At 35.7% G+C, this 13,375-nt stretch overlaps 4 protein-coding genes across 8 annotated transcripts in view; 2 read left to right on the forward strand and 2 right to left on the reverse strand.

Annotated features, from left to right (window-relative positions):
• Nucleotides 1–908: 908 nt before the first annotated feature.
• Nucleotides 909–3,694, forward strand: LOC142977514 (phosphonates-binding periplasmic protein-like). The gene is made up of 5 exons (XM_076121430.1): nucleotides 909–1,363; nucleotides 2,083–2,233; nucleotides 2,493–2,635; nucleotides 2,718–2,903; nucleotides 3,411–3,694. Exons 1-5 carry the CDS (start codon nucleotides 1,171–1,173, stop codon nucleotides 3,590–3,592), a joined length of 855 nt encoding a protein of 284 aa, XP_075977545.1. The 5' UTR covers nucleotides 909–1,170; the 3' UTR covers nucleotides 3,593–3,694.
• Nucleotides 3,695–4,293: 599 nt separating this feature from the next.
• LOC142977515 (uncharacterized) lies at nucleotides 4,294–5,157 on the reverse strand. The gene is made up of 2 exons (XM_076121431.1): nucleotides 4,878–5,157; nucleotides 4,294–4,617 (listed from the first exon to the last, which is right to left on the reverse strand). Exons 1-2 carry the CDS (start codon nucleotides 5,019–5,021, stop codon nucleotides 4,501–4,503), a joined length of 261 nt encoding a protein of 86 aa, XP_075977546.1. The 5' UTR covers nucleotides 5,022–5,157; the 3' UTR covers nucleotides 4,294–4,500.
• A 374-nt stretch (nucleotides 5,158–5,531) lies between these two features.
• Nucleotides 5,532–9,555, forward strand: thoc5 (THO complex subunit 5). The gene is made up of 5 exons (XM_076121910.1): nucleotides 5,532–5,780; nucleotides 7,125–7,262; nucleotides 7,346–7,636; nucleotides 7,866–8,205; nucleotides 8,315–9,555. The coding sequence occupies exons 1-5, from the start codon at nucleotides 5,685–5,687 to the stop codon at nucleotides 9,523–9,525; spliced, it is 2,076 nt and encodes a 691-aa protein (XP_075978025.1). The 5' UTR covers nucleotides 5,532–5,684; the 3' UTR covers nucleotides 9,526–9,555.
• A 200-nt stretch (nucleotides 9,556–9,755) lies between these two features.
• Atg1 (serine/threonine-protein kinase unc-51-like protein Atg1) overlaps nucleotides 9,756–13,375 on the reverse strand; it is a 35,191-nt gene continuing 31,571 nt past the window's right edge. For 2 of the 5 annotated variants that reach the window (XM_076122239.1, XM_076122236.1), the window contains 7 exons: nucleotides 12,760–12,877; nucleotides 12,244–12,413; nucleotides 11,914–12,031; nucleotides 11,579–11,707; nucleotides 11,259–11,377; nucleotides 10,935–11,073; nucleotides 9,756–10,777 (listed from right to left, as the gene is read on the reverse strand). In XM_076122239.1, coding sequence (XP_075978354.1) covers nucleotides 10,692–10,777; nucleotides 10,935–11,073; nucleotides 11,259–11,377; nucleotides 11,579–11,707; nucleotides 11,914–12,031; nucleotides 12,244–12,413; nucleotides 12,760–12,877 — 879 coding nt within the window. In that variant the 3' untranslated portion in view covers nucleotides 9,756–10,691. Of the gene's footprint in view, nucleotides 10,778–10,934; nucleotides 11,074–11,258; nucleotides 11,378–11,578; nucleotides 11,708–11,913; nucleotides 12,032–12,243; nucleotides 12,429–12,759; nucleotides 12,878–13,375 lie in introns of all 5 variants that reach the window. The other 3 variants (XM_076122238.1, XM_076122235.1, XM_076122237.1) reach the window with 2 other exon arrangements.

Consider the following 13,375-nt stretch of genomic DNA (forward strand, 5'->3'; position numbering starts at 1 on the left):
ATATCCGCCATTAAAACAGTTGCCATGGCAACGGAATTTTGTTAATTCAATGTCATATATTGATTTTTCGCGATTTCGTTGAATTTTCTGCATTTTCCCGGGAAATGCGTCATTTTCCAGGGGTAAAAAGTAGCCTATGTCCTTTCTCGAGTATCAAAATATCTCCATACCAAATTTCATGCAAATTGATTCAGTAGTTTAGACGTGATTGTGTAGCAGACAGACAGACAGACAGAGTTACTTTCGCATTTATAATATTAAGTATGGATAAATGCTGCTGTTAGCTAACTAATAGACTGTAGAGTAGCCCGGTAAAATATTTCTAATGTAATTTGGCAAAGTTTTGTAAAAGCGAGTAGATTTGTGACAGTTTAATTTATTATTGTATCTCCTTTTGCTCGCGAGCCGTTTTACGTAGCGTGCTTGTTTCTCCATAACTTGGACTAGGCACAAAAATATTATATGTAACGCCGTTGTACGAGATTAACCCAGAATTTGAAGTACGGAGTTTTGACGCGTTATAATAATAAATCAAATTAAAATGATTCTGTGAGTATGAAGATCCACTTATCACTACTTTGTCTTAGTTTCTATCGCTTACAATCTGTAGGTAAGTATATTGGCACTTTTAGTTAGTAGCTATTAGTAACTAGGCATGCAACGTACAATAGGTAAATAAGGTTAAATATATAAATGAGACTTTTTAAATCTACTTATTACTGAGTGTTTATCTTAATTACCAAAATAAAATTCATCCAAAACTTGTTATCTAATTTTACTGGACCGATTAAGCATTTATGATAATACGTGTGGTCTATCATCTCGAGTAGAGAAAAGATAAAAGCAAATAATAATAATTAAAAGAAAGCCACACCAGTATCAGGTATTAGTAACCTGAAAACACGCGCGTACTGCGTGGTATTTACGAGATTTGACGTCATTCTGCGGCGGGTTTACAGTGAAACTAGACAGTTCACAGTACATGATCGAGGCGTGCAACTTTTATCGCGTGTATTCTCGATTATGAAGAACAACTCGTTTATTCAATAGTCACAATAAACAAATGAGCTCATTATAACTAACTAATCTATATATTGTTTGAGATCAATATTGTGTAGTCCATATAATACGTTGATTCTGAACGGTACCCACCAACAATAATATTATAAAATGGCACAAAATAAACAAGAACTTCGTGTAGTGACATATATGTGTCCAACTCATCCGGTGCAACTATACGAATTAATATTGGAGTTATTAGAGGAAGCCTTGGACTCCTACACAACATTGCAGTATGAAAGCAGAAGCCCAGGGCCATTACCTGATCGTCCCGATCCGTTTTCTACAAACAAAGCAGACTTGGGTAAGACGCATAAACTATTTAATTTATTAATTTGTATGGCACCATGACCATGACTAATAGTTAAATATTATGTAGGTATGCACATTAAACAACCAGTTAAACCAGTATATTACCATAGCTTTATGTGAAGACAACCCATTTACTATGAGGTGTAAAAATAGAAAATTTGTATTTATTTATCAGTTCTGTATTAGTCATGGAATATAATCACCGTCATCGTTTTGTAAGTAGCTTTTAAAAAATTGCTCGGTTATTAAGCCCATTAATACATAGGTATAGATTATTATTGTTTTCTATTGATTAAATTATAAATTGTGTTAATTATTTTAACAACACGGTTAGAAACAAATAAATTGGAGATAAATTTGTTGGGAAACAACGTTGCTTCTTGTTTTTCATCAGGCGTATATTGCTAAATCAAATCTTACGGCTAATTTGGGAACTTGGGAAGCAGGCGATTTTATGAACATACGTAGCAATTATTTATCTCATTGTATTTAAGTATTATTTAGACACGCAATAGTTTATACTATACCTACCTACCTACTTTGTCGTGATTAGGTACGTTGATACGTAGTACCTACCTATGAAATTGATAAGATAATGACAATGAAATCATATTATCGCGTAAATACCTAAGGTTCATAAGTAGAATAATAATAAGCTTCTGGTCTGGAATTATACGACAATATTTACAGTCAAAACTTTTTTTTACGCAGCCTTCATGACAGCAGCGGCGTATATGAAACTAAGAGCTCAAAAAAATACGAATATTGAACTGCTGCCGGTAACGCCTGTGTTCGCACATCAGATGAACGTTGAAAATAAGCCTGGTTACTTTTCAGACATAATTATCCATAGCGACAAAAAGTAAGTTATTCCCAAACTTATAACATATACCTACCTACCTAGGTAGGTACCTACCTACTTATTTGTTCAAAATAAACTTATAAGTTTTCGAACTTTGTCACCACATTCAAATAAATACACAATAGATAAAAATACGTTATCAGCATGTCATTGACTTTTGATAAGGATGAGTCTAACTAACATAATTCTACAATTAGCTACCAGAACGTTAATATTGTTTTATCGAAATAAATATTGAGTACGAGTTGTATGATTGCAGAGCTCATAACGTGAACACATTACTAGATCTGCGTGGCTGCACGTTTGCATACAGTGACGAAGAATCTCTTAGTGGAAGTAAAATTGTATTGAAAACATTAAAGGGAAAAGGCGAGAATGCATCATTCTTCGGATCTCTACTGAGTATGTAATTATATCCACCGATATTTATGTGCGGAAATGAATTAAACTCTACTAACAATAAGAAACTAATGCGTAATTTCAGAATCTGGATCACATTTATCGTCGGCTCAGATGGTATTATCTAAGCAAGCAGAATGGGCCGCAGTTGACTCTACGACTCTTCTTTATTCAAAGAAGTTTATGTATGATGGTGGTAAAGATATAATAACATTAGAAACATTAGGTCGCTTACCACCGTATCCTATTGTGGCTAATGCTAAACTAGCAGGTAATTTTTCATTATTATTATTGCGCGTCTAACTTAGAATTAGCTGTCTGAAAATCCAAAGCCAAACATAGCTTTCTGAAAATTCAAAGCAGACTTTTAGCTATTCACCGAAACTACGAGTATGTTGAGGTGTGTACCTACTAACTTTCGGGCAGTGAGTGTCTCTACTTCTGTACTATACTGGCTAGACTGTAGCGGATACGCATGATGGTAAGGATGGAGACTAAAGGGAAACTGAGCTCCGGGCGGCGAGTATTGTTGTATGAGAACGCATAGTTAATGACACACATCTCAACACCCCTGCTCGGCGTTGCTAGCTGGCGATGCGAAGCTCGCATTTCCGCCGTCAACCGGGTCCCGGTTCAATGCTAGCGAGTAACAGCTGATATCTCCCCTTCTATCGTACCATGCAAATATCATACATACTCTATACAATAACATTATATGCTCATTGCTCACATACTCTAGTGGACGCGTTCTTTGGTTAACTCACTTTTCGTTTTTCAGAGATTACCAAGAAGGCCATAATAAATGCGTTACTCAACCTACCGCAGACTCTGAAGTGGAATAGTAAATTCGCTAAATTCGGTATAATTAAGTTCGAGGCCAATAGCGATGTCGCTTACGATGGGCCGGCTGCACAGATGTGGGCCATCCAGAACGAAAAACTCAATGTACGGTATTATTAGAGTGGGTCTCATATTCTCCTTACTGTACATTATTTATATTTTATATGTTGATTATACAAGCCGAATAACATCGAGTTAAGAAATAAAACATGTCATATACAATGTTTTTGTTTAATTTAAAATTTATGTTTACATCTTACAAAATAATAATTATTATTGAGAGTCTCTGTTTATTTAAACTAGGTGTTCTCTTTTGATTTGACATCTAAAGTAATAGTTAAAGAAACAACTTCCTTTTTTTTCTTTCCATAGTCAATCAAAACACCACGTGGTATTCGTATGACTCCCAGAGCTTTGTTTCTTTTCTTTTCATTGACTGATTCTTTTCGTTCTGTCATCTGCAATATGGATTTTAATTGTTGTTTAAAATGTTTGGTTTGTATGGAACTATTTAATTAGCTAAATAAGTACATTTTTGTATTTCGGTATATGCTATTTATACCATACTCAACCTAAAATCAGCTGACCTTACTCAGACAACAGGGCTATTTGATGTTGATAAATGTTGTTTATAAATAAGTATTTTTTTTTTGTTTAAGTATTATTATTTTATTCAGGTTTGTGATAATAAGACATAAAGTATCATTTATCCCTAATGCATCAATGGCATGTTAGCCGCTGAAAAATAATATGAATTGAAAATGTATTCATTGAAGCAGAGAAAGGTTGAATATGGCTGCTCTACAAATAAAAGCAATGTATAATAAATAACAATATATTTAATTAAAGGGTATACCAACAAATAGTGCATCTATTCTACAAATAACAATCAAATCATAGAATTCTTAAATGCCAGGCAAAACAGTACCAACAACATCAATAATGACAAAGCTATTGCTAGTTCTAACATTTAAATACTGTTGTTATTGGGCCAAGATCTACTTCTCTACTTATTGTAAGGTGAAGGACTAAACAATTCCGCCGCCGTTGATATGGTCAATCTCTTCTTGGCTTAGAGGAGTTCTTCTGTAGCGCTGTGGCAAATCAATATCAGGAATAGAGCTTGTGCTTATTGCTGCTGCGGGCTGCAACTGTGGGGCCTAAAATAATAGATTTTGTTAATAGTAAATAACACTTACTTCTCACTATTCACTGCAGATAGACACCACACTCATTTTGTTAGTTTTACTGGTAAAATAACGGATAGCAAATGTCAACCATTATTGACAAACAGCAATCTTGACATTTGTCACCACAAGGGATGCAGTTATGTAAACAATTTTTTCATTAAAACAATCTTATTATGGTGGTGTATAGAAGGTATATGAATAAAGAGGAGACGTACTGCACAACTACCAGGCGCCGATGCAGGTGCAGCAGCAGCAGGGGCAGGAGCACCGCCAGAAGGGGCTGCGGGTCGTGCTCCTAACCCACCCTTGCGAAATTTTATTACAGGTGTCCGAGCTAGCATCATTGAAATTCGAACCATGTTGCACTATTTCAAATAAGGGTATTTGGTAAGCCAAAAATGCAATATTGTTTAATTTAGAGCTACCTATATTTTTATGATGCTAGGTGCTTGCTCCTAATTTGACATTGACACACTTGACATGACAAATGCGAATCATATGTTCATAGATTGTAGACCATAAACAAACCCTTATTGAATATAATGTGGTCCAATGAAATATTATTTTACATACACAATTTCGTATCGCCATTAACAATGCTAGATTCAAGAAATAGAGGGCGAGCCTAAAGCCGGGCACATCGCAGACCTCTGGAATAGTCTTTAGAAATATTCTTATAAATGTTTGAAATGATCAACAGTGTTTGCTCGACCCTTTCGCTACCACAGCTCGCTCTATCAACCTTTTTACTATGAATAATTCATATAATTTTGACTCGTTTATTGATATCTCTAATCCATTTGTGTATTCTTGGACCGTACTCTCGCAGCTCTCGTCTCTTAAGTCTTATTGTCTTTGAAAATGCCGTCAGTCAAACTCTATCAAACAAACTGTCATGGTTTTTGGTTTATGTCACTTTAATTATTTGTTATAAAATAACGTCAATTACAAAACAAGAAACCCTACACATGCCCTGAGCCCCCGATAATCGTAGTGCGAATTAAACAGCGATAAATCTAAATATGGGTAAAGAAGATGTATCTGCTAAAAAACGACGAAAGATAAATACGAGTACATCAAGTGATACTCCCAAACAAGCACCAGTTGATGTGTATAAGGTTAGAATTTATTTCTTAATTATAATACAGGCATTATACGTAGTACAGTCAATCGGTTTTTGGTTTTCCATTAATTCTGAAACTGTCAAATCAGATAAATGTTGTTCATCCAACTGATTAATAGGTTGGTATGGGGGACAGGACGTGGTAAGTCTAGACAATGGCTAAGATTAGATAGATGAAAATTACAACAAAATTTTGGCCCATAATTGTCTAAGTTTACTTCTCTATCTACATGTATTAACCGATTCATGGCCAATGACTCAACAGTTGAGTCATTAAAAAACCTTTAGGAAGGCCGATGGCTCAATTGGTGAGTCAAACCAAAATTGTATAAAAACGGATATTAAAAAAAAAAAAACACTTAAACTACCATTTTTCAGATCTCATTAAACATTTCCGTGAATATCAGACCTGGCCCTTCAATTTAGAGAATATTTTTATTAGTCAGGTGTCATAAACCTTTTGTATAACTGCATTTTCATTCATATGGAAACTATTTTTTTTTCTTTTATTATCTTCGTCTTCATCAGAGTCCAAAATTTCTTCAATGCTAGTATCTGAACTGTTGTTAGAAACTACATTGCAACTATTACGAGATTGAGTGAATGGACGCTTCTTTGGTACACTTTTTTGTAAAATCGATTGACTACAGCTTGGAAAACCTTGATTTTCTTTATCTTCCATTTGTTGATCATGGAAATCAGTAAACATTGCCTGGCTACATTCAGTAAAATCGTCGTAGTCCTGATTATCTACAAATAATATTACAATAATAAATAATGATTGAATACTACTAAAATGTTTACTACCTCTGCAATATTTCATTAAAACCAACAAATACTACCTTGAAACGCCATATTAACTTTTATTATCCACAAATTCGATTAGGAGAACACAGTAACACGTTTCTGGTTGTCAGACTGGCTCGAATGATGGCGAAAAGCATTAAATCATTACAAGGAGCCAATGACTCATCAGTTGAGTCATCCTTCAGGGAGGCCGATGGCTCAAATGGTGAGCCACCGACCAATGAATGGGGCCTGGCTGAAATGTTCACGAAAATGAAGGTGGCAATGAATCGGTTAAGCAGGTGATCCCAGAACATGGATATGGATAATTTTGGCAATAAGTAATTTATTATTAATATGGATTATAGACTACCTATATAATAGTAATAGGTCATTGACACATGTATTCTAATTCATAGCACTGTCCTCTTAAGTTGGATGAAAATCTGTTGAAAGTGTTGAACAATATTTCTAAAGTGTGTCACTCGTAAATAAGATCTGTTGAATTTATATCTATTATTATCTTTTATTACACATATTGTTTTTATTGCAGCGGGTGGTAGAATTTGAGGAAACTGAAGCACAATTACGACCAGCAGAGAAAGATGCCAGTCTGTTTAAAAAGATATGTCAAGATGTGAGACAGCTGTTTGCTGAAATAGCTGAATTGAAATCTAAAGATACAGATGAGGTAACATAATTGTATTTTTTTAAATTGTGTTAAAATATTCGGATGTTGCATAATATATGAATTGTATTTTTAATACTTTTTAGGCTCGTGAGAAAATTAATGCCAAGAGAATAGAGGCGTCTTTAAATCTGGTTGCTTTAAAGAAACTTAACCGATTAGAAAAGGTGCGGACAAGGGCTGGACGTGATGCTTTACATAAAGAAAAGCAAAGAGTGGACTCTACCCACCTGCTTCTACAAAATTTGTTATATGAAGCTGATCACCTCAACAAGGAAGTAACAAAATGTTTGCAATTCAAATCAAAGGATGAAGAAATAGAACTTGTATCACTTGATGATTTCTTCAAGGATGCACCTTCTGAAATATCACGACCTGTGAGTATAGATGCATGACTTCCTTATAATTCATAATGTCCAATGAAATTTTTTTAACTAAAAAATTTTATAATTAAAAAAAAAATTAACTAAAAAATTTTTTTGGTAGTATGTTTCAACAAAGCTTGTAATTTGATTTATACAGTTTACCTTAAAGAATTAGATTTTATTTTCTTTGGTGTGCTAATGGTGATGTTATGTGTTAGTAAGTATTTTGGATATGTTTTAGGATTTGACAAAGAATGATGAGCACCAGCTTCAGTTAGCTAGGTTGGAGTGGGAACTACGACAGAGACGTGAATTGTCATCAGCATGCAATGAACTTGTTCAATCTAAAGAAAGAGTTGCTGCTGCCATTGCTGCAGCTCGGTCAAGGCTGGACGCATTGGTTCCTCATCTTCGGGATGTTTTAAAATCTACAAAGCCTTTACAAGAGTGTCTGGCACTCAGGCTTGATGACAAAAGAGATGAAGCCAGAGCTGCTTCTTTGCTGCCTCCACCATTGTTCCTTCTCTTTGCAAATGTCAGCGCATACTCAGATGCTTTGGGTGCAAAGACAGTCACTGTTGGTAAGTTTTAATCTCATCCACAACTGTAAAATTGTTGCAGACAGTACTAATCTTTCTATAATCAATTCACCAATAAAATGAAGTTAACACTTACAATTTAATATTATAGGTATATCTGGTGATGAAGATGAAGCTAGAAGATTGGAACAATTAAACAATGTTGATAATGATCTTGTGGTCTCAAATGACTCAGATTCTGACCAAGACAATATTGATGATGACCCAAGGGAAAAAAAGAAGCGTCATCACAGAACTGCCAAAGTATCCAAAGAGGAAAAGGCTGAAGCTAAGAAAAAAGAGATTTTGAAGAAACATCCACTAAATGTTCAAGTATCTGTTAAGGTACAGGATGGTACTGCGTTGAATTTAGTATTTTCCTACCTTCTCCATCTTAAGATAGTTGTTGTCAAGTGTACTGTATCTCTGCCTAAGCCAATCTCAGGAGTGTCGGCTGCCGACGTTCTCAATGGTCACTGTATACTCAATGAACTATATCTAGGAGATTCGGGAAGTGATTCTCCTCATCCTGCAACTTCTTATCTGCTTAAAGCTGCAGGTATAACTGAAGATTTCCCACATTTCATTTCTGAAGTTGGAAAACCGTATATTTGGGCACAGCGAATGTGCGGTTTAGATTTCATGGCGACCATTACTGAAGATCAGAAGTTTAATAAAAATGTACAGCCTTGTCCTAGTCTCAGTGTAAGCACAGTTGAAAATTTCGTTTTGACTTTGAAAAAGAGATTGAAGTCCCGAGTGGAATTAATGAAAGAACTTCAAGATTTAGAATCTGGAAAGATATTGCCAGAAAAAGACGAAGTACCTAGCCCAGTGAGACTGTCGGGATCTTTAACACAATGGCAGTCCATAGGTTGGCCAGAATATAATCAATCACCGTCAACAGCATTTTTGATATCTGAGGGCTTGGTTACTCCTAATGACATGTTGTACAGAGCGATCATAACGCGACAATCTGCAAAGTTGGTTGCGTTAGTTGCACTCCGTAGTGACTATCCAAAGAAAGCCCCGATGTTTTCATTGACTCTCCACTGGAATGGAACTCATCATGCAGGTATCAACGACGATATCAGAGATATTGAGAGAGTTATCAATACTGATGTGTGTTCCGAAGAGAATAAACAGCATACTCTTTCTGCTAAAATAACAAAATTGTTAACTTGTCTTGATGTGCTTTTAGAAACTTTGGGTTCATCGGAATTTCCACCAGATAAAGTAATGTTCTGCCCAGTTCGTGGTCGTAATAGAGTTAAGCCATATAAGTTTATAAAACAAGGTACTGGAGTGTTTGTGCAGTATTGATTCTAAGGTTAATAAACTTTTAATAGTATAAATAAACTTGTTTGTTTTTTTCAAACTCCTCCCGTTAATGTCAGTCATCCCTGATATGTGCAAGTATAAGCCTATGTATTTCGGCACAACTTAACAAATTTCTATGCTACAGGCTCCATATACCAGACGTGCGTCATTGTTACGTCATTGTGGATGGTTACGTCATTGTTAAACGGTAAATAATAAATAATAATAGTTAGTGATGTTAAAAATAAGTATTTATTAAAAACAAAACAAAATAATTTTATAATACAACAGTCTTTATTCTTATTTCAGTAAAGCAGTAGACATTTTCAGGAAAAAAATACATGTAATCACAATGTAAAGGGCAAAATAAGTGTGATTAGAGGAGATAAAACTAAAATTCGTTCAATCATACAATCTTCTTGGGAAAATACTTTAAAATCATATTTCACAGCTTAGCCTAAAAATGCCATAATATTGTTATTGGTCGTCAATGAGATCTCTATAGCATTATATTTATACCGAGACATGATTAGTCCATAATTTTCATTTTACATGTTTGTAATAAAACGTTAATTAATGAGACTTATTGAAACAATACTACATTTTCTACACTATGTTTTAGTATTTATGCCTATTTAATTCACTAAAATGTTGATGACTGGAAAAAATAACTCGTATATTATTTATTTCACATTATTCGTAATTATATATAGAACAGTTTGCTACTTCAAGTGAAAATATGCTTAATACTAAAATTTCAAACCTCACTAAATGATACAACCATTTTTATTTTAAAAGGAATTCAAGACACACATCTAACAAACTATATAATTATGTTCATTTAGAAGCGGGTACTAAAATTCGTTCAAGCATTAAAATATACTAGACGATTCTATGAATATCTACTAGAAAATCCTTTTGTAATGTACTGAATATAAAAAATAAAATTCACTTGCAATCTCTGGTAATCTTCATTTTCATTCATCGCTAAACGACTGTATACAATGATTTTAATTGATATCATTCACTTTATATTTTTATACATTTTTAGATTATACGTTAATTATTTTGTATCTCACCGAGTCATTTTTGAGAACAAAATAAAATCACTTTTCATGTTGCATCACGTTACGGTGCACTTACTCCTATGTGGCAGGTCGCGTATTGCATTATGAGATCCCGGCCTCTAGTTTGACGTCCATTATTTTGCGCGGCCCTTTGAGGCAGTTGAGCCGCCTTTGCACTGCGTCTCGATCTGAAATGAATTTTAGACATAATTATAACGATTGTACACACATTACTAAAGTAAGCGATAGAATTGATTTACAGTAAACCATGGGGACGTTGTTATTGTGTAATGTAGTTATAATAATAGTAGCACGTAGTAGGAGTATAATAGAAATTGTACTAACATTTAGAGAGCGTAGTCCTGTGTTGCGGATGCAGCGGGTGTCGCTGCACGAGCGAGTGCAACAACACCTGCGCGGACATGTAGCGGCGCTCGCACTCCTTCATGTCGCCGAACAACTCTTCTATGGCCGCCATCTGACACTGCAAATTAATACAAATCATTACACAACGAAAATAAGAAAATAAAATAGGCGGAACCAAAAATATAACCAGATTATTTTATTTTATTATTGAGTTGATGTTCCTCTTTTAAAAATAAACTTGAACTGGACACTATTCGTGATGCAAATAGTTTTATTATTTGACTCAACGTTTAAGATACATACCAGTTCGATAGCATGCTCGTAGAGGATTTTATCGCAGACGGCGGGCGTGACACCGGCCTCGTGAAGCCTCCTGGATTCGTTCACGATCCACTTGTACTTGCCGTTCATCAGCGATACAACTACAAACAGAACAGATTTTGTCATTTAACGTCCACCTAAGTATGATTAAGATTAGAGTAATAAGGTTTATTAATTTTATCACGCTCAGAAGATATAAACAGATGGATGTTGAGACACATAATGATATTTAATTATTGAATGTTCATGATAGAAAGCAGTGGATAGATGATGTAGTTAGAAGAGTGTAGTGTGTTACGTACCGTTGCGCACTTGCGGCGTGGGCTGCAGCGTGCGACTGCGGTAGTGCGCGGCGGCGAGGCGCAGGCCGGCCGCCAGCGCCTGCATGGCCTGCACCAGCAGCCCCAGGCGCACGCTGTCGTTGCAGCGCTCTGTGCACGACATAAACGACTCTTAGTTTTCTCAAATTTGAGCATAAAGCTACGGAGATCTAATTTTTCCGCCATCTTAAACTGTCTATGGGTAATAATAGCCTATTTATAAGTGAGTTATTAATTTGGCAATTAAATTGTAGTTGACGACTCATGTACTCGAGACACAAATTACTTTATACTGGCATGATAAGTGTCTTCCTTACCGTCTGAGGCGTCCATGAGCGCGGCGATGGGCGCTCCGCACGACACCGCCAGGTCCGAGAGAAGCTCCGCCAGCATCAACACAAAGTTCAGCTGAGAGAATACTTTGCTGTGCTCCTCCTGCAAACGTCAATATTTATATATTTAATAATGAACATAAAGATTAGGATTATTAATCTTACATGGATAATGTGAACATTAAACGTAACAACTAAATATTATGATCAGACAAATTTTCGTAACTTTGGATTAGTAAAATCCAACCAAATTATAGTAATGTTCCGGGTTAAAGGGGATATGTAATGAAAACAATAAGCAGATGGTATACTGACGGCTAGGATGGTCTCCTCCTGCAGGTTGAGGATGTAGACGGGCGGGTCGGGCGCGTGCAGCTTGATACCGCGCAGCAGCGCGTCGGGCAGCGCCTGGCGCTTGGGCGAGCCCGCCGCCGCGCCCAGCTCGCCGCTCGCCTTCAGCGCCAGCGACACTGGGGGGGAGGAACCTGCCCATATCACATCTGTCAGTATTCACAACCAAACGAAACCGGTTAGATACACGCCCACTCCGCGAACTACGTTAACCACTCATTTATTCACGACTTAGGAAAGAGTTTAGAATCAAATTAAAATAGGATTTTATCCTGAGAGATTTTTGATGGATAATGACTCAGGGATGATCTGAGTATTTGTGGGATTGATAATCTCAGATACTTTTGAGGCTACAGATTTATAACAATTTTAATTTGCGACCGATATATTATACTAGGTTTTTATTTACCGTACGGAGAAAACGGAAATAAAACATGTTTCTTAATTGGTGATAACTATAGAGTATAAATATGTACGGACCTGATCGCCGCAGCGGACTGGCGTTGGTCGGTGACACCTGCCACAGCGAGGGGGGCGGTGAGCTGCCGGAGTTGCTGCTGCGGCGCCGAGTGGACGGCGGCGTCATTGTGAATGGCACCTGGATGAAACAATCGGTCATATTTAGTTACGAGTAGTCACGACGGCGATCGGCATGGTAAATCAAAGGGTTAAAATATAATGAAATAGTTAAGTAGCTAAAAGTGTTGTAACTGTCACTTTTTCAGCAGTACAAATATATTTTTAATTCCACTAAAATATGCATAAATTTTATTCATATAAGTACATACTTACAAATGAAAATCAAATAGCAACATAAAATGTTAATTATTAATTTTAAAGAAATATGTTTAAGGTATGTTGAAACAACTGTAGTGAATACGTAATGAAATAAACGTAACAAACTTTATTTAATGACAGTGCAAGTATTTTATTACGTCATGCTGAAAGAGGAACAGTGAACTAGGAGAGAACTTTGTCTCAATTTGAGATAAGATCATTATCCCTAATATTCAGTCCTATTAAGACATTTAAACAAAAATAACAATTATTTTGATTATTTTTGAGTTAAAATTAGGATCTATTCTGCTGTTATTAC

Source organism: Anticarsia gemmatalis, chromosome 13, assembly GCF_050436995.1.
Source record: "Anticarsia gemmatalis isolate Benzon Research Colony breed Stoneville strain chromosome 13, ilAntGemm2 primary, whole genome shotgun sequence".
NCBI classification, from domain to species: Eukaryota; Metazoa; Arthropoda; class Insecta; order Lepidoptera; family Erebidae; genus Anticarsia; species Anticarsia gemmatalis.